Source organism: Atractosteus spatula, chromosome 5, assembly GCF_055471065.1.
Source record: "Atractosteus spatula isolate fAtrSpa1 chromosome 5, fAtrSpa1.hap1, whole genome shotgun sequence".
NCBI lineage: Eukaryota > Metazoa > Chordata > Actinopteri > Semionotiformes > Lepisosteidae > Atractosteus > Atractosteus spatula.
Genome location: NC_142710.1, coordinates 11,871,759 through 11,891,406, shown reverse-complemented (window position 1 = coordinate 11,891,406; position 19,648 = coordinate 11,871,759). Strand labels below are relative to the sequence as shown.

At 51.2% G+C, this 19,648-nt stretch overlaps 1 protein-coding gene across 3 annotated transcripts; it reads right to left on the bottom strand.

The window, feature by feature from the left end:
* Window positions 1-5,421: 5,421 nt before the first annotated feature.
* On the bottom strand, window positions 5,422-19,438 carry LOC148834104 (E3 ubiquitin-protein ligase TRIM21-like). Of its 3 annotated transcripts, none has more exons than XM_088916575.1 (8): window positions 19,249-19,438; window positions 18,898-19,001; window positions 14,912-15,489; window positions 14,539-14,634; window positions 12,931-13,164; window positions 11,980-12,127; window positions 11,360-11,386; window positions 5,422-6,471 (listed from the first exon to the last, which is right to left on the bottom strand). In XM_088916575.1, the coding sequence occupies exons 3-8, from the start codon at window positions 15,485-15,487 to the stop codon at window positions 5,927-5,929; spliced, it is 1,626 nt and encodes a 541-aa protein (XP_088772701.1). In that variant the 5' UTR covers window positions 15,488-15,489; window positions 18,898-19,001; window positions 19,249-19,438; the 3' UTR covers window positions 5,422-5,926. The 3 variants fall into 3 exon arrangements, with proteins under 3 accessions (XP_088772701.1, XP_088772700.1, XP_088772699.1); XM_088916574.1 differs by having other exon boundaries at window positions 18,820-19,001; window positions 19,249-19,434; XM_088916573.1 differs by lacking the exons at window positions 18,898-19,001; window positions 19,249-19,438 and adding an exon at window positions 15,599-15,712.
* Between the last annotated feature and the right edge of the window lie 210 nt (window positions 19,439-19,648).

Genomic DNA, 19,648 nt, shown 5'->3' with positions numbered 1-19,648 from the left:
AGAGGAGCTGTCAGGATACCCTGCTCCTCTGGGCTGATTCATCCACTGGGAAGAGCAAAGGTTTCTGTGTCCATCTGGGCTCCAGCAGGAAGGAACAGGAGTGTTTTTGCTAGAGGGCTGGTCTGTCTTCCAGGCCTGTGGGAGTCAGAAATCCAGGGCTGCTTGAGGAGATACAGCTTGGATTCTGGGCAGATGGCTGTGTGGTCGCTCATTTCTCAGGCCCATGAAAGGCTCCCAGTGTGCTGCAGGGAGCAGAGGGGCTGTTCAAGCAGGACTGAGCTGAGGCTCTGCTGCTGCAGGAGTGAGGCAGCGGCGTATCGTCTCCCCACAGCTGAGAGAGACAGGGAGCACAGGCTGAGTCCACAGGCCCCTGGTCTCCCATCCGCACAGACAGGAGCTCTCTCAGCACGAGGGGAGAGGAGCCAGCAGACCTGCGCTGCCATGTCAGGGACATGAGAGCTGCTCACACACAGGCTGCACCCGGTCAGCTGGGACAGCCAGTGAAGATCTGGTGCTCAGTGAAGAGTGAGAGTGAAGAGTGGAGATGCAGTGGAAACGTGAGGAGAGAGAAGTGGGAGACACAGAGTGAACTGGATTGAATCCTCAAGTGTCCAGAGAGGAAGGAGTTGGGGAGAAGAGTCAAGAGAAGAGCAGAAGAGGAAGAGGAGGACTGTGCAGTCTTTTCTGACACCAGTGAGTGTGGACAGGGATGCAGGAGGGGATCCTGAAGACAACAGGACACATCCAGCCACTGCAGGCAGCCTGCAGCCCAGCAGCTCCCTGAGCCTGCAGGCAGGGGAGAAGGCTGCTGTGGGATCAGACCAGACTGGAACCTATTGGTCTGAATGTGTGGGATTGGAGGAAAACCAGACGGAGCAAAGTACACACAAATATGGGACTGAAGTGTGTTTCTGTCTCCTAAAGACTTGAGGCTGGAGCTGAACTCACACTTCAGCAGCACACTGAGCCAAAGCACAAGGCCAGAGCTCCACTGGAGGGGCTTCATAATAAGACAGAGGCCTGGAGTGGCCCAGTGGTGCCCAAGATACAAATATTGAGCTCACATGTCTGAATACTTATTCAATCAGCTTACAGCATCACATGCACTTCACTTCAGACATTGCTGACACTTACTGCAGCTTTTCTTAGACGTCCTCAGCTTGTGGATTCAGGTTTGGATTGAAATATTAAGTTTATGAAATGCTTGTACATAAGTTAGTAAATTCACAGAAGAGAAAGAAGGTCAGACCACAGGAGAGGAGTTGGGGCTTGATCTCACGCCAGGCGAGAGCCCCGACTTCATGATCATCCAGACCAAACCTGACTGGAGCTCAGTATCTGAACCCTGAAACTTCTGTGTTTCTGGGGATCTTGGGTTTCTTGGGTCATACAGTATATACCTCGTGTCACGATATTAGTCCCCCCTCCTTAAGGGTGCTCCAGCCCTTTCACTTAGACTTTATTCTCTGCACCTGTTCCCTATTCCCAGCCCACCTTAAAAGCCAGGCGCTGACGCTCATCCGGGCTCTGCATCTGATTTCCATATCGTGCGAGTCCGGGACCTGGAAGCGCCTGGTCCCGTTAAGGTTTTAATCTCTGTTCCCGTTCCTGTTCCCCGTCCGCCGGTTCTGACCCGGCCTTCGTGGTTTTAATTCCCTCTTCTGATGGATCTCCTGGTTTTGGACTTACCCTTGCGTTTTGGATATTCCCTAAGGACTACTCTCTCGGATCGTTCGCCTCGGCCACACCTCCCCCGTGCACCAGCGCACCTTGGACACCCCCCCTGTCTTCAGCCCCGTTTTCCTGCATGACGTTTCCCCAGTGTTCCCCCACTCTGTCGGACTGTGTCGTCCGCATAGGGTCCGGAAAGAACTGTTCGTTACACCTCGGTATCATTTATTATGATCCAGATTTGCAGAGAGATGATTTAAACTAAAAATAATTAAAATTTTAAATGACTAAATATTTGTTTAATCCAGTGTGCACGAATTATTACTTTTTTCAAGGAAGCTGTGCCAGAGAACAAAGAATTCATGTGTCTCTGTCTATTCCAACAACTGTTCTCGACAGCGACTATTCTGACTGTTCTGGAATATATTCTAGAGCAGCGGTTCTTAACCTTTTTGAGAGTGCGACCGGTTTTTAAGATTAAAAATATTTCACGTAGTAAAAAAAGCACTTTGTTTTAAGCGCTTTAAATGCTCTTTACTAAAAGCTTTGTTTAAATTCTCCCTCTTCAACAAGTCTGGTGTAAACAAGCAGGTGTGCATCTCCAGAGACACCAGTGGTCTCGTCAAGTTGTAAAGAAAACTACACACTAGATCTTATCTTGGCGATCACCTGCTCTTCCACGTCTCTTGCCATACGCCCAATGTGGTCAGACACGGGGTCATTGACACTGGTATCATTGACACTGGTATCAATGACACTGGTATCACTGCCAGCTGCTCTGCAGCACTTTCCCACACAGGAGTGAAACCGTTTCCTTAGCGCACAGTAGGGAAAAAGTCCCACCTAACGTGTGGCTTCCCAGTTTGGGCAGTCCAGTTAGCTATGAGGAAAGACACTGAAGAGGCTTCTGGCTCACAGTTCACAGCTCTTTGGAGGGCAGATTGTTGGCCTCTCAGCTCCTGTAGCTTTCGTTCAAAACTCTCAACAGGTTTGGACTGCAAGGCTGAGTGTCTGGTCTGCAGGTGGCGCAGCAGTCTGGAGGGCCTGAGGCTTTCCTGAGCCAAGACTTCGCCACAAACCGCACGGTGTGAATCCCTGCTCTGGGGACTGTTCGTCAGGTTTTCTCATTGTTTTCTGCTGTGCGTTTCTGCACATTATCTTCAGCTCTCAGTCCTCCAGTCTCACCTATTAAAACCGCTCCACTGCTGGGCTCATCACGACGACCTTGCGCAGAAGAAGAAAGCGCTACGAATATAAACACAGTCCCGGCCCACCGATAGGAATGAATGTAGCGCCCTCGCTGGGTCCACTGAGTCACCCTGCTGGTGGAAACAGTCTGAACCCTGCAGGTGTGTACAACAGCGAACTGGTTCCCTCTGTTACTGCCCATTGGTGTGTAAACACCCTCAATCTGCTACGTGTCCTGTTTATCACCCGAGTGTGTGTGTTAACCTTTACTTGATTCTGTCTCTGCTGCCTATTGTTCCCCCCAATGAGGTCAGGACCCCCCAGGATAAGAAACCCAGTTCTAGACAAATCACTTACAACTTGGGGGTTATGATCAATTATTTTACTTGTTAACTAAACCGCTCGATCAATTCCTGTTATTCACCATTTTTAAATGCCTCAATTGTAACAATATTATGTTTTGTGTTTATTGTGTTTCTCAGCTGCTAGAGCTACCAGCTCTGCTGAAGCTGCTGTTTCACAGACAACCTGAGTGACATGGAAATGACTTTATCAAGAGCACTGAGGGCTGATAACAGGAGGCACTTTACAGCACTGCTGTCCTGCAGCTCAGTGTGTCTGTGAGCCTGTCCACTCCCGGTCCAGAACTGGTCAGTGTGTCTGTGAGCCTGTCCACTCCCAGTCCAGAACTGGTCAGTGTGTCTGTGAGCCTGTCCACTCCCAGTCCAGAACTGGTCAGTGTGTCTGCAGCAGGGCTGTCCAGTCCTGGCCCTGGAGAACTGGTCAGTGTGTCTGCAGCAGGACTGTCCAGTGCTGGTCCTGGAGGGGTCAGTGTGTCTGCAGCAGGGCTGTCCAGTGCTGGTCCTGGAGGGGTCAGTCAGTGTGTCTGCAGCAGGGCTGTCCAGTGCTGGTCCTGGAGGGGTCACTCAGTGTGTCTGCAGCAGGCTGTCCAGTCCTGGTCCTGGAGGGCTCAGTGTGTCTGCAGCAGGGCTGTCCAGTGCTAGTCCTGGAGAAGTAGTCAGTGTGTCTGAAGGAGGACTGTCCAGTCCTGGTCCTGGAGGGGTCAGTCAGTGTGTCTGCAGCAGGGCTGTCCAGTGCTGGTCCTGGAGGGGTCACTCAGTGTGTCTGCAGCAGGGCTGTCCAGTCCTGGTCCTGGAGGGCTCAGTGTGTCTGTAGCAGGGCTGTCCAGTGCTAGTCCTGGAGAAGTAGTCAGTGTGTCTGAAGGAGGACTGTCCAGTCCTGGTCCTGGAGGGCTCAGTGTGTCTGCAGCAGGGCTGTCCAGTCCTGGTCCTGGAGAACTGGTCAGTGTGTCTGCAGCAGGGCTGTCCAGTCCTGGTCCTGGAGAACTGGTCAGTGTGTCTGCAGCAGGGCTGTCCAGTTCTGGTCCTGGAGGGGCTGGTCAGTATGTCTGCAACAGGGCTGTCCAGTCCTGGTCCTGGAGGGGTCAGTGTGTCTGCAGCAGGGCTGTCCAGTCCTGGTCCTGGAGGGGCTGGTCAGTGTGTTTGCTGGTGTTCTGATTGTTCTGACTCAGTTCAGGAAGTAAAGAGCAGCTGCAGGTCATTGTTAACTGAGCTCAGATGACAGACATGACCTCCAGCACCAGGGCTGGACAATCCTCTCAACACCGAGAGCAGCAGGTTTCTGGAACAAGCAGCCCAGTAGGGTGGCCAAGTGACCACAGACAGATGGACACTGACAGACAGACCAGGCGCCTGTTACAGTGCCTGGACAGGACAGGTGCCTTGAAATTGACACAAATGTTACAAAGTTACAAAGTGGACAGAATACAAGTGTTTGTGCTGTTTTCTGTCTTCCTCCAATCACAGGGTCTGGACATCTGATCAGCCTGCAAAGAGAGTCTGGGATTCTCCACACTGTGATAGATGACAAAAGTCACAAGCACATTCATGACAGGAATCTACATCATCATCATAATTTCTTAGAGTTATACAGCACATTTCTGGACACTCCACTCAAAGCTCTTGACAGGTAATGGGGATCCCCTCCACCACCCCCCATCCCCCCCCCCCCCAGTGTGCAGCCCCACCTGGATGTTGCTCCAGTCTGCTCACACACACCAGCTCTCAGTCTCAGTGGGGAGGAGAGCAGAGTGACGAAGCCAGTTCAGAGAGGGGGGTTATTAGGAGGCCATGATTGATAAAGGAAGGACCCCTACTCTCTTCAAGAAACACCCTGGGGTTTTTAATGACCACAGAGAGTCAGGAACTCAGTTTTACTCCTGATCTGAAAGTCAGTCTTTCAGATAAAACAGTTTTTACAGTCTAGTGTCCCCATCACTATACTGGGGCATTAGGTATTAGGCCCTACACAGAACATAGGATAAGCACCTATTTATAGGCATTAGGGGCACTATACTGGCCTACAGAGACCACAGGATGAGCTCCCCCTACTGGCTCCACTAACACCTCTCCCAGGAGTCTCCCATCCAGGACCTGACCAGGCTCACACCTGCTGAGCTTCAGGGGGCTGACAGGGGTGAGTTTCAGGGTGATATAGCTGCTGACGTTAAATCATGATGAAGATGAAGACGAAGACCAAATGTCAAATATTCAGAATGACAGAGTTTATTTAATACAGAAATAGTTCTATCTGAGTCCAGGCCATGACAGTGAAGCAGCAATGTCCATCATGTAGAAAGCGACTGGCATTCAGCTGACGTGTTAGTCTGTGTCTGATGGTGACCCAGCTAGTCAGCCATGAATCTGGAGAATTTACAGGTGAGAGATAAAGAAAACACCTGTGACTCAATTTTACTGATTTACTGAAAGACATGATTAATGCAGAGCTAATAGAATAGAGCAATGACATGGACTGAAAGTAGAAAGTAGATCAGTTTGACACAAGCGAGTAATAATTTCATTTTCCAAGAGAGCCCCTCCCACAGGTGATGTTGTTTCTGGTGACTGAACGAGTAGCGTTGAGAGCAGATGTGGACATGCCCAGCAGTGGGTGGAGAAAACAACACCGAAGAAACAGAAGAACAATTTCAAATGAAAAAGACTAAATGATTTACATTCCAGGAGAGAGAATCAGACAATGTGCTGATTCAGTCTGTGTGACTGACAGGACAGATGATCAGTGGGGCTGAGTTTGTACCTCCCTGATGAAGACCAGGGCTGAAGTATGGAAAGAGTTTCTCAGTGAAGGAGGCAGTGAAGGTATAGATATGAGACCTGTTGTCCACATTGTAAAAGGAGACCTGTCCCCCCTCATAGTCCACATACACCCCCACCTTCTGGGGCTTCTGGCTCAGGGGGAGGAGGACTGAGGAGTCATCAAGAGCCTCGTACTCATTCCCATTCCTCAGCCACACAGTCCAGTAACCATCCTCAGGGCTCAGTGGTTTGTTCTCCTTCCTGTTGATGGACTCTCTGGCGACTCCTAAATCCCACTCAGTCTTCTCCCCCACCTCCACCTCCCAGTAGTGTCTCCCTGAGGTGATCCCATCCTTTCCCAGGACACAGACAGCAGTATCAAATCTCTCTGGATTGTCAGGGAGATCCTGTCGTGTGTCTCCATCTCTCACTTGTTTCCCATCCTCAGACAGGATGAGCCATGGAGCTGCTGTATTGGGGTCCAGAGTCACATCAGCTGTGGATCAGAGAGCAGACAGACAGGATGAAATGATCTGTATCTCACTCCTCTCTCAGATGAAAGTACAGATGCAGGTGTCTAGAGTGTGTATCAGGATTCACTCCAGCAGGAACCTCACTGCAGTAAACTACAGTTCTGTTCAGTCTGCTGATTTCAGCTGGACTGGGCCTGCCTGTCCTGAGACACCCAGGGCATTCAGTGACAAAGATAAAACTGAGCGATGGATTAATTAATTACACAAAACCCGTTGTCCTCTTTTCCACTGTTCTGTCGCAGTTGGCACGTGATGCCTGCAGTCACAGGTTCACATCACTGGTTTGGGTTGAACTCGTCTGCAGTCACTGGCGCTTGTTTGTGTGCAGCAGGTAAAAATAAAGAAAACACTTCAGAAAGTGTCAGTATTGTGTGGCCAGAGTGAAGTGGACATTACAGTGTGGACAGAACCGGTCCAGATGCTCTGGATGTGTTCTGATGTGACTGGAGAGACTGGGCAGGCGGACCTGTTGAAATGGGGTCTCCTGGGTTGGTCAGGACAGACAGGCCCAGCCCAGCTGAGATGAGCTGTGAGCGTGTGCAGAGCTCTCACACTGCGAGAGTCTGGCTCCTGTGGGAGAAAGTGTCTTTAAATCTGAAGGAGACCTGATGATCCACTGTGTGCAGATCACACGGCTGAGGGCATCTCTATACTGATGGATACATTATTTCTCAAGAAGAAAAATAAGCAAACTGTCTTTTCATGGTTATTCTGGTTCCTCTCTATCAGTTAGATTGTAAAAGTCTCGTTAAGACAAAATTCTTAGAAGCTGAAATTGCTGCCACTTCATTAACAATAACAGGGCCCTGAGTCACACAGGCAGTAACTGCACGCTTGTCTCATCCTACACTGTCTTGGACGGGTCCCAATCCTACTGGGAGAGGGAGGAAGGAACTCAGGTGAACTGGCAGCCCAGTATGTGATCTCCTGTCACAGTCTGAGGAACAGTGAGTCTGTCTCCCAATAATGCTCCTTCTGTCTACAGTATATGTCAATATTTTATAAGATGTCTTTGTTGTAAATGTTTGTAATATGTCTGTAGATTTAATTTTACTTTGATTTTTTGTTTTGTGTCATGTGAATTTCATTATTTTTATCTGCTTTGGTAACCCTTATTGTACCCATTGGTCATACTAATAAAGCACCTTGAATTGAATTGAGTAAAAAGGATCTGTTGTTTGTGTGTGTTAAGAGCTGTCTGTCAGTGTATTTAACTCTGTCACCTGAATTAAGGCTGAAGTTGTCTTTACACAAGACAGGGGAACCCGAGAGAGAACAGACAAAGCTTGTGTGTGTCTTTCTTTCTTGTTCGTTACACACAAATCAGTGTAATACGTATGGAAACCTGAAAAACAGACACTGTGGGTCAGTTGTAACGAAGTGACCCAGCGCACTAACTGGAGCTCAGCCCCTGGTCAGCACACAGCTCCGTGTTAAACCAGCGCGCCAACTTCAGACCAAGAGCAACGAACTTGGCCGCTGAAATCAGTCCGCAGCTCCGAGCTGAAGCTGCTCTCCACTGCAACGAGCCCAGAGTGAGAGCTGCTGCCCTCTAGAGGTGACTGGAGTACAGGACTGACTCCCAGCGCCTCTTCACATGGGGAGACAGCTCCGTGTGGGACAGGCGGAGCTCTGGATCACAGGAGAATAGAGGGGAAACAACACCGGCACTACGGCACGAAGTCATGTGTCCGTCGCTCAGAAAAGGATTGTAATGTTTAACTAAGACTGCTTTCCAGTTAAACCACATTTATTAATAATGAACCTTATTGATGTGTTTATTCATAAGAATAATTTATTAAAAACTAATTTTATTGTATCTATTAATGTATTTAATGTCTATTAATACAAGTAATTTATTAACAATGAAATCTATTGTACATCTTTATTAGTAGCTGTATGTAAAATATTTTGTATGCGACAGTGTTTTTTCAGATATCCCTGGGAGTGAAGAGAACTGAAATTAAGAAAATATTTAAATAGTTTGAAAGTCTTAAATGTGTTTTGTCACATCTGGGTGTGAATTGAACAGATTTGTTATTTATTTGTTGTGATGAGTCTCTACAATTGTATTTCTTAATGGAAAGCAGGGATATTCAGAAATTGGGGGTACAGATATTTAACTTGTGTAGTCAAATGTAAAGGTTAAAGAAATAAAAATACTGAAATCTCCATCTTTTTAAAAGTGATGATTTGTGTCAGTTCTAGATGAAGGCAGTCTGCAGGAATGGCTGTAAGAGCTGATGGAAGGACATCTGTGGATATTACTGCACAGAATGATTTAACCTCAATAACTTTCCTTACTCGTCTCGACATCAGTTTGCTGGACTAATAATGAATTTCCCACCAGATCTCACTGTTTTCACTGTTTGTGTTTGTTGAGCCATGTGTGGGTGACCCTGCTCTTCAAGGCTCAGCTGTGTGAGTCTGCAGGTGTGTGTTCATGCTGAAGATCACAATGGTCAGGTACAGTATAACTCCTACAGGCAGCGCCTGGCTCAGACAGACTACAGAAGGAGAGAACCTGGCAGTGCTGCTGCAGACCAGTGAAGAGAGCTTTCCCTGGATGGCCAGGAGAGAGGATGGAGTCACTGCTACTGAACTCCTCTGTGCAGAACCGTGCGTCTCGAGAGCAGTGCCAGCAGGAAATGCCGAGTGGCCCTCAAGCTAATAGCAGCGAGGGGCTAAACCTCCTCCTGGGTACCAGTGCAACAGCTCCAGAGCAGCCGAGAGTTACCATGGAGATACAGCAGGGAGCCCAGAGACTCTCCCTGAGCCAGGAGACACTGACCCACGGTGCGAGGGAGCAGCATCCTGAAACTGAGGACAGGGGCTCGGCCTTCAAGACCACAACAAAATCAGACAAAATGGTGGAGGAGCTTTCTCAGCGCAGCAAAGAGGGACTGAGTGAGGCAGAGCAGGGACAACCAAGGACTCTGCTATGAGAGTTTGCAGATGTGTTTGCTGGAAGAGAGGAAGACTGTACTCGTACAAACGAAGCTCAGTGCACCATCGACACTGGTGAAGCAAGACCCATCTGCATCCCTCCCCCCGCCTGGCCATCCTCAAGAGAGCCGAGGCAGAGGAAGCAGTCCGGGGTCTGACTGCAGCAGGGGAGATCGAGCCCTCTGACAGGCCCTGATCTCCCCCTGCAGAAGGACGCTTCACTGCTGGTCTGTACAGACTACAGGGACTCAACAACATCGCCAAGAAGGACTCTTGTCCCCTGACCCACACTGACGAGGTGCTGGATTATGTCTCAGGGTAGCGCTGGTTCAGCTCTCTGGACCTGTACAGCAGCTACCGGCAAGTTGAGGTGCCCAGAGGTCAGGCCAGAGACTGCCTTCTCCAGAGGTCAGGGCTGTGGCAACACACACTCCAGCCTTCTGGACTGTGCCCTGCCCAGCCAGCTCTGAGCTGCTGATGGGAAGGGAGCTCAGTGGCGTGCCCAGGTCAGAGTGCCCGGTGTGCCTGGATGACCCTCATTCTCCAGGTCCTGGACAAGTGAAGAAAGGTCAGGGACCTCATGAGGTGGACAGGTCTCTAGACTCACTGAAGACATGAATCTCCTACAGCAAGAAACTGGTTTCCTGGGAGCTTCTGAGCCAGAAGTGTCTCCACAGCCCCTGAAGAGGAGCCACAGTAAACTCCTGGCCAGCCCCCCGGTCAGTTCAGGATGTGAGGAGTTTCATTGGACCGGCCTCCTTCTACTGCTGGTTTGTCCCCTAGTTTGCTGATATTGCTGAACTCCTTATATTTCTCACATACAAAGCAGCATCTTCCCTCTGCGGTGAAGACTGTCAATGTCCTTTTGAACAACAAGAGCTGTCCTTGCAGAGTCTCCAGTGTTGGCCCAGCTGGACCCAGAGAGCCCATTCATCCCAGACACAGATGCCAGCAGTGATGGTGTCTGTTCTTGATTCAGGACCTCAGCTGTGCTGAGAGAAACCACACACCCTGCTGCATGTTCACAAGAGGAGCTGCATACTGACCAGGGGAGGAGCTCAGGGTCAGCTGTCTTCAGGGAGGTGTGCCAGTGTTTAGGGATCTATAAGACTGGGAGACTCCAGTACAGCCCCAGAGTGATGGGTAACTGCTTCAATCTGACACCTGCTACACAGCTCACTGCCGCCCACCAGAAGGACTGGGGCAGACACTCTAGACAGCTTGTTCCAGTCTCCCACCACTCTCTGTGTAAAGGTGTCTGTTCCAGAGCTCATCCTCCATTGCCTGAGCCTGTGTGCCTGTGTCCAGTGTGGACTGGAGAGCAGTGGGTGTCCTTCAGTGGGACCGGCTGCTTCACTGTAACACCTCTATCTGGAGGAGCAGAGGGCCGGACATCCTGTCTCCCTCTTCTCTGCTCTCATTTCACCCTCTTCCTCCCTTAACAAGTCCTTCCTCTCCTCTTAGTCTCTCACAGTAGTGAATTTCGAGCTCCTGTCTCAGACTGTTGTGTTCAGTGTCTTGTGTGTCTGCAGGCTCCTAGTTGTGAGTGTAGATTCTAGTTTACAGGTTTAACAGGATCAAAATTCTCTGTTTCACAGTGACGGAATAAAGAACTGCAGGCCTGACACAGCAATGGGGTCTTCAATCTGTGTATTGGGGACCCAAGACATGGGTCAGTGTTGGTGTCCCCACAGTGTGCCACAGTGTTGGGGTCCAATTCCTCATCAGTCCTGATAAGCACAAAGCCCATCTGAGGGACTTTGCTCACAACATTAAACACATCAGCTGTGTATAAAGCAGGAGTTACAACATCTCCCCCTGTTAGAGGAAGAGCCTGTTTTGACCCCTGTGACTCTGCTGTGACCTTTGTAAATGACAAGTTCCTGTCAGTGACAACAGACTCACCTGCATGTTTGCGAAGCCTCTCAAACTCTGGAAACAGAGAGAAAGATGTTAGAGAGCTGAGAGCACATTCCTGCTGGAGTCTGGTCTCCAGGTGTGCAGTGTTGTGTGCTGTAGTGCTGTGCTGATCTCTCAGGCAGGACAGTAACACACAGGAGTGTGCTGTCTGGCCAGTGGAGCTGTGGGTCTGTAAGAGACACTGACAGCTCATCCAGCTTGTTATCACACAGTCCAGCTCCACACCTCCCACTGCCTCCAGTACAAAGACAAGGACAGGAGTGACTGAGCAGCCTCCTCACAGGAGTCTGAGCCCTTTCTCTGTTCCAGAGCTTCTGCCTGTGAAGCACTGAGGCAGAGCTGAGGCTCAGGGACAGAGAGCAGTTCAAACTCCACTGTGGGAGGAGCAGCATCACACAGCACTTTCTCCAGCTGCACACACCCCTGACACACAAGATCACCCTGCTGCACACCAGATCTGAACACAGACAGCAGTGAGACATACCTGTTCATAACACAGATGGAGAAGAAGAGACACACTTGATTCTTCATAGAAGATTGATTTACTGACATTGACAGGTGTTTAGAACCTCATAGACAAGCTGTGTTCACACAGTAATACTCACTGACTCCAGGTACTTTCTCCATTTCTTCAATGAGTCTGTCCTCCAGCTGACACACAGCCCTCCTCACAACCCCCAGACAGAGATTAGGGTGAACAGTGATGTCAGACCAGTCCTTGGGGTGTGGAGGGGAGCACAGGGAGGGGAAACTCTACAGCAGGAGAGACTCAGAGTCATGGGGGGCCACAGCCCTCTAAGGCAATAAGTCACCTGTGAGTCTGAAACCTAGAGCCCAGTATAGATCACTAAGAGTCACACAGTGAGCTCTCTCTGCTCTCTGTAGATACCATATCTGCTCTCTACAGTGTGTGCTGACCTGTAGGACTCTCTGCTCTCTGTAGATACCGTATCTGCTCTCTACAGTGTGTGCTGACCTGTAGGAGTCTCTGCTCTCTGTAGATACCGTATCTGCTCTCTACAGTGTGTGCTGACCTGTAGGACTCTCTGCTCTCTGTAGATACCGTATCTGCTCTCTACAGTGTGTGCTGACCTGTAGGACTCTCTGCTCTCTGTAGATACCGTATCTGCTCTCTACAGTGTGTGCTGACCTGTAGGACTCTCTGCTCTCTGTAGATACCGTATCTGCTCTCCACAGTGTGTGCTGACCTGTAGGACTCTCTGCTCTCTGTAGATACTGTATCTGCTCTCCACAGTGTGTGCTGACCTGTAGGACTCTCTGCTCTCTGTAGATACTGTATCTGCTCTCCACAGTGTGTGCTGACCTGTAGGACTCTCTGCTCTCTGTAGATACTGTATCTGCTCTCCACAGTGTGTGCTGACCTGTAGGACTCTCTGCTCTCTGTAGATACTGTATCTGCTCTCTACAGTGTGTGCTGACCTGTAGGACTCTCTGCTCTCTGTAGATACTGTATCTGCTCTCTACAGTGTGTGCTGACCTGTAGGACTCTCTGCTCTCTGTAGATTCTGTATCTGCTCTCTACAGTGTGTGCTGACCTTTAGGAAGTGGATGTGGTCCTCAGTGTGGGAGAGCTGCTCCAGCTCAGTGTTTCTCCTCTTTAGCTCAGTGATTTCCTGCTCCAGCTCTTTAATGATCCCTTCAGCCCTCCTCTCTGCTGCTCTCTGCTTCTCCTCAATCAGCTCGATGAGCTCAGCCTGGCTCCTCTCAATGGAGTTTCGAAGAGCAGTGAAGACCTGCACACTGTCCTCAATCTCTCTCTCTGCAGAGCTCTGAGGAGACACCAGCAGACTTGAGTTAACAGGAATAAGAGAAATATTATTGAAATGTGAGAGTGAACAAATTAATTGCTTCAATAAAGAAGAGAAACACTTTACACACTATGTGGGTCACTCCACTCCTGGGTGACAGAATATCTCATCCGTTAACTGGATAATGACTTTCATTATCTTCCTAACTGTCCTCTCTGTCAGGGAACCGATCGGTAGAATAGGAGGATCCTTATGCGTAACCGTGAATCCCACAGCATCCAAAAGACGTAATCCAGGGGCTTGGTCAATTAGGGAGGCAATGAGTCCGGTAACGAGGGAAATCCAAAAGGCAGGAGCAAAGATTAGGTACCAGGAGATCAATCAAAAGGCTTAGAAAGGCGCACTGTCACACCCCACACTCTCCCTCGCAGACGACGGTGCATTCCCAGAACCACTGCTTCACAATCTCATCCCTGATTGAACCTTCACATTCTCACAGGCACAGATTCCTCAAATTCTCACTCCCTAACCAATCATCCAATCACACCCCTTTCCTTTCAGCATTTAAACTCCCCTCACACACCTTTCCATGCTCACTATTGAGAAGCCTCTTGTAGTATCCTCCATCCTCCATCCTCCATCCTCCATCCTCCATCCTCCATCCTCCATCCTCCATCCTCCATCCTCCATCCTCCATCCTCCATCCTCCATCCTCCATCCTCCATCCTCCATCCTCCATCCGCACACTTTGGATATGCCCCCCTGTCTTCATCCCTGTATTCCTGCATACTGTCACAATTGCTGCTCTCCCTCTTAAGGGCGCTCCAGCCCTTCCTCGTTCTGTCCCATTCCCCACACCTGTTCCTTATTCCAGCCCCTCCTTAGTTCCACCTTTAAAGCCAGATGCAGGCGATTGCCCGGCGCTTCTCGTTGAATCCCGTTTCGTGAGAGCCCGGGGTCCTGCTGCGTCTGGCTCTGTCAGGGTTTTAGTTTCCTGTTCCTGATTCCCTGCTCTGCTGGTTCTGACCTGGTTTGTGTTTTTAGTTTTAGCTTAGAAAGGCACACAAGAGAGTTCTGCAGGAGGCTTCTCAACAGTGAGCAAGGGTTGGTGTGTGAGGGAACTCTAAATACTGAAGGGAAAGGGATGTGGTTGGATAATTGGTCCGGGAGTGAGAATTTGTGGAATCTGGTGCCTGTGGGAATGTGACAGGTTCAGTTGGGAATGAGATTGTGGGTTTGGGAATGCAACAGTGTTTGTGAGGAAGAGTGTGGGGCGTGACAGGATGGAACAGTGTTTGCACTCAGTCTTCCTAAGTGTCCTCTCTCTGTGCAGAGAGCAGTGACCCCAGCACTGAGCCCTGCAGTACCCCCCTCAGAAGGATTGACAGGACTCACTTTGCTGAGCTCCACTGCCTGTTTGATCTCCTCCACCTTCTTCAGTCTCTCCTGGATCATCTGTTGTACTTCTGCCACAGTCTTCCTCAGCTGAGTCTGTGGACAAACAGGGGAACAGAGACACTGAAGTCACTGCTGCTGGTGCACTAACACTGCACAACAGACTCTCACACTGACACTGGTCAACAGACTCTCACACTGATGCTGGGCTGGACAACAGACTCTTACACCAGGGAAGTTGTGCTAAGATACCATCAGTTTCTGAACGTATTGATCATAGCCACTGATCCATATTCTAGTGATTATACTAATTTAATTCACAATAATTTTAAATTATTTTAAATTTTAAATTTGTATATAACCATAAACCCACCTTTTTCACTCCACATTCCTGCTCTAAAGGGACAGTGCTGTGTGTCCTGTGGTCTGACTCAGTGCAGAACTGACAAACACAGGTCTGGTCAGTCCTGCAGAACAGCTCCAGGAGTCTCTCATGCTTCTCACACAGCCTGTCCTCAAGGCTCTCCACAGGCTCAATCAGTCTGTGCTTCTTCAGTTTAACAAGGTCATAGTGAGGCTGGATGTGAGCTGAACAGTATGATATCTGACACGTCAGACAGGATTTCACAGCCTTGAGTTTTCTCCCAGTGCAGGAATCACAGGACACTTCTCCAGGTTTAGCACAAAGTCCTTCATCACTGCTGACTCTGGTCCTCTTGAACTGCTCAGTGATTTCTGCCAGACTTCTGTTCACACTGAGATCAGGTCTTATAGGAAATTTCTTCTTACACAGTGGACACTGACAAAGATCACTGCTGTCCCAGTATCCTCCAATACAGGCCAGGCAGAAGCTGTGTCCACATGGAGTGGACACTGGGCTGGTGAATGTGTCCAGACAGATAGAGCACAAGAACTGCTCTTCGGACAGGACACTGCTGGGTGAGGCCATTCCTGAACACAGAGAAGCAGAAACAGAGACGATCAGAGGAGAAGATCAGCACCTTCTCAATACAACACAAACAGCAAAAAGTAATACAGGTGAGTAACTCCAGTCACACACCAAACAACACAGCAGAAGAAAGAAAACTTCCTCTCTCTCCCATCTGGGCCAGCCTAAATCCCCTGAGCCCCCAGTGTTATGGTGTGTTTTTCAGGACCCTTTACAAAATCCGGAGGGGAGTGAACAGACAGGGGGAGGAGAAGAGGAACTGGGCTGGTAGACGAACTGGGGGCGTGACGAAGGTGCTCAGGTGCTCGGGGGAGTGACGAAGGTGCTCAGGTGCTCGGGGGGCGTGACGAAGGTGCTCAGGTGCTCGGGGGGCGATACGAAGGTGCTCAGGTGCTCGGGGGGCGTGACGAAGGTGCGCAGGTGCTCGGGGGGCGTGACGAAGGTGCTCAGGTGCTCGGGGGGCGATACGAAGGTGCTCAGGTGCTCGGGGGGCGTGCCGAAGGTGCTCAGGTGCTCGGGGGGCATGCCGAAGGTGCTCAGGTGCTCGGGGGGCGTGACGAAGGTGCTCAGGTGCTCGGGGGGCGATACGAAGGTGCTCAGGTGCTCGGGGGGCGTGCCGAAGGTGCTCAGGTGCTCGGGGGGCGTGCCGAAGGTGCTCAGGTGCTCGGGGGGCGTGACGACGGTGCCCAGGTGCTGGGGGGGCGTGACGAAGGTGCTCAGGTGCTCGGGGGGCGTGACGAAGGTGCGCAGGTGCTCGGGGGGGGCGTGACAAAGGTGCGCAGGTGCTCGGGGGGGCATGACGAAGGTGCTTAGGTGCTCGGGGGGCGTGACAAAGGTGCGCAGGTGCTCGGGGACGTGACGAAGGTGCTCAGGTGCTCGGGGGGCGTGCCGAAGGTGCGCAGGTGCTCGGGGGGCGTGACGAAGGTGCTCAGGTGCTCGGGGGGCGTGACGAAGGTGCGCAGGTGCTCGGGGGGCGTGACGAAGGTGCTCAGGTGCTCGGGGGGGCGTGACGAAGGTGCTCAGGTGCTCGGGGGGGCGTGACGAAGGTGCTCAGGTGCTCGGGGGGCGTGACGAAGGTGCGCAGGTGCTCGGGGGGGCGTGACGAAGGTGCTCAGGTGCTCGGGGGGGGCGTGACAAAGGTGCGCAGGTGCTCGGGGGGGCATGACGAAGGTGCTCAGGTGCTCGTGGGGCGTGACGAAGGTGCTCAGGTGCTCGTGGGGAGTGACGAAGGTGCTCAGGTGCTCGGGGGGCGTGACGAAGGTCCTCAGGTGCTCGGGGGGGCGTGACGACGGTGCTCAGGTGCTCGGGGACATGACGAAGGTGCTCAGGTGCTCGGGGGCGTGACGAAGGTGCTCAGGTGCTCGGGGGGCGTGACGAAGGTGCTCAGGTGCTCGGGGGGCGTGATGAAGGTGCTCAGGTGCTGGGATGGCGTGACGAAGGTCCTCAGGTGCTCGGGGGGGCGTGACGACGGTGCTCAGGTGCTTGGGGACATGACGAAGGTGCTCAGGTGCTCGGGGGCGTGATGAAGGTGCGCAGGTGCTCGGGGGTCGTGACGAAGGTGCTCAGGTGCTCGGGGGGCGTGACGAAGGTGCTCAGGTGCTCGGGGGGCGTGATGAAGGTGCTCAGGTGCTCGGGGGGTGTGACAAAGGTACTCAGGTGCTTGGGGGGCGTGACGAAGGTGCGCAGGTTCTCGGGGGGTGTGACGAAGGTGCTCAGGTGCTGGGGTGGCGTGACGAAGGTGCGCAGGTGCTCGTGGGGCGTGACGAACGTGCTCAGGTGCTCGTGGGGCGTGACGAAGGTGCTCAGGTGCTCGGGGGGCGTGCTCCACGCGACAATCTAGAGGGAGTCCGTAGGGAAAACCAGGGCGAAGTCCGATCACCCAAAAACCAGGAAATCCAAATGACAACACGGCAGAGATAAAAGGGTTCCAGGTCCCGGACTCGGCTGGTTCAGGAGCCGATAGGAGGCCTCTGCCCTCGAGCCGCGGACGGAGGGCGACACGGAGACAGGCGGGCCTCCGGGCGTCCGTGATCCAGTGCAGAGCCCAGAACACAGGGAGCGTCTGGCTTTTGAGGTGGGCTGGAACAGGGAGCAGGAGCACAGAATCAACTCAAATGTAAAAGAGCCAGAGCGCCCTTCATGGGGAGGGATTACAATCGTGACACCCAGGGACCATCTGACAGGACAGAATACTGCCGTACAGGAAACCCCAGACTGGACTGACTGGGAGAGTCACTGAGAGCTTTAAATGGGGAGAACAGCACTCTGAAAACTGAAGTCTGAATCAGAAACAAAACTGAGTTAATTCTCCCGCCAAACACAGCTTCCTGCACTTCCTCCCATCCCTAAATCCTCAGCACACTCCTCCAGCACAGAGGAACAGGCTGCCTGCTGTCCAGACCTGTCCCAGTCCTCAGCACGGCAGCTCTGCTCTCTATTGTAGTGAAGGAGCCTGCAGTGTCAGAGCTGAAGCTGCAGGAGAGAGAGTCCAGCTCCAGGTCCAGCCTTTCCCTCCCTGAGCTCTTTATTCCCTCTGTCCTTTCCCTCCTCTGCCAGTCAGACACACCTCAGCTCAGTCCTCCTCACACAGGGCCAGGGCTCCAGTCCAGCAGGTGCTCATGTCTTCATGAAGAGGAAACAGGGCAGCACCTCTGTTTTGTTGTGTGTGCTGTAGTGTGTGTATTGTCATTGATCAGAAAGATTTGTTGAACCAAGTGTACCTGGATTATTATTCTTTTCACTACAGCTGTTCCAGAGAACAAAGAATTCATGTTCCTGTAGTTCTCCCAGCCGCTCGGGTAGATTCTGGAGAATCACTTACAAGCTGACTCAGCCTCTCAGCCAGTTCCTTATCTTCACTTCACCAGTTTGTTCCCCCATTGGCAACAACACTGTCACGCCCAGTACACCTAGAGGGCGCTCTGCTGCTCTCCTGTTCCCAGTCCCTGTGATTATTCTTGTATTTCTGGTGTGTCTTGCTGTGTAGCCTGTTTACTTCCTGTTTCTGCTCTGCTCTTCGCTCAGCGTTGAGATTCGGATGTCCTGAGACCCTCCTGGCACCAGGTCGCCCCACGTCCGCTACCTGAGGGCCTAGGTTTCTATAGGGCTTCTCCTGAACAGCTGAGCCCGGGCTAACCCCCGTCTCACCGCTACACATAGGGTCTTCCTCACCCTCATGCCATTCCACAGTTCGTCCCTTCAGACATCCCTGACAAATACTGTACAAGCTGCACACAGACAGAGCCCAGGAGCTGGGCTCAGGGCTCCAGTGCTGGGAGGCTGCAGTGTTAAACACTGTGACACTGCTCTGTCCAGCAGCACTTACTACTGACCTGAATTCAACCTGCAGTACAAGGTCCAGAAATACACAGCCTCCTGGACAGCAACACTCACAGCAGGTTCACACTTACCTGTCTCTTTCCTGACAGGATGTTAATTACAGTCCAGATCGTGGAGAAAACTTTTATATTTCTAGTTTTCACGGAAGTTGCTCACAGAGTGAGATGCCGTTCAACTACAGGAAACAGAAGTGAAAGAGAAACCTTCAGGAAAGACAGGAAATATATTTATTTATCTGTTTGTCTGCCGTCAGAGTCGATACATTGAAAAAAAGGAGAAAACTCAAACATTTGACACCATCAGATTATGATTCACAACAATAAGTCGTCTGTTTAGTGACTAACTGTCTGAGTGTACAGGACAGCAGCTAGCCCTGCAGCACACTGTGCTGTTAACTGCTCGGAGACAGACAGGATACTTACAGACTGAACAACCTGCTCCTGCTGCTCTGAGCTCCTCTCTCTCTTGTTCTGAAAGAAATATTTGAGTATCTGAGGCCTCTTAATAACTAGGTTTGAAAAAGGATCTGTTCGCCTCACCTCTCACACCGTTAATGAGAGTAACGGAATATTTTCACTTTCTGTTCTCAGTGAAACACAGAGAGGAGTGCAGGAGAGGATTCTAGGAAACTGGGCTGTGGCGGCAGGTTGTGCTGTAGTCATGTGACTCACAGCTCTGTGTTCAAGGACATTTCTGTGGAGATACGAATATTAACACTCATATCAGTATACCACCCTGGAGCCCCTCTCTCCTTGTCCACAGACTGTGAGACGGCAGCTCCTCTCTCCCTGAAAGGAGCCTCACAGACAAGATGAGTTCGCT

What these genes read in the sequence shown, in the direction of transcription:
- LOC148834104 (XM_088916573.1), bottom strand. Translation starts at nt 15,641, where the DNA reads ATGGGAGAGAGAGGAAGTTTTCTTTCTTCTGCTGTGTTGTTTG. An exon ending in TTCTTCTGCTGTGTTGTTTG is followed by an intron (nt 15,490 to 15,598) that starts GTGTGTGACTGG and finishes CTCTGTGTTCAG; the next exon opens with GAATGGCCTCACCCAGCAGT. An exon ending in AGGCAGTGGAGCTCAGCAAA is followed by an intron (nt 13,165 to 14,538) that starts GTGAGTCCTGTC and finishes GTGTCTCCTCAG; the next exon opens with AGCTCTGCAGAGAGAGAGAT.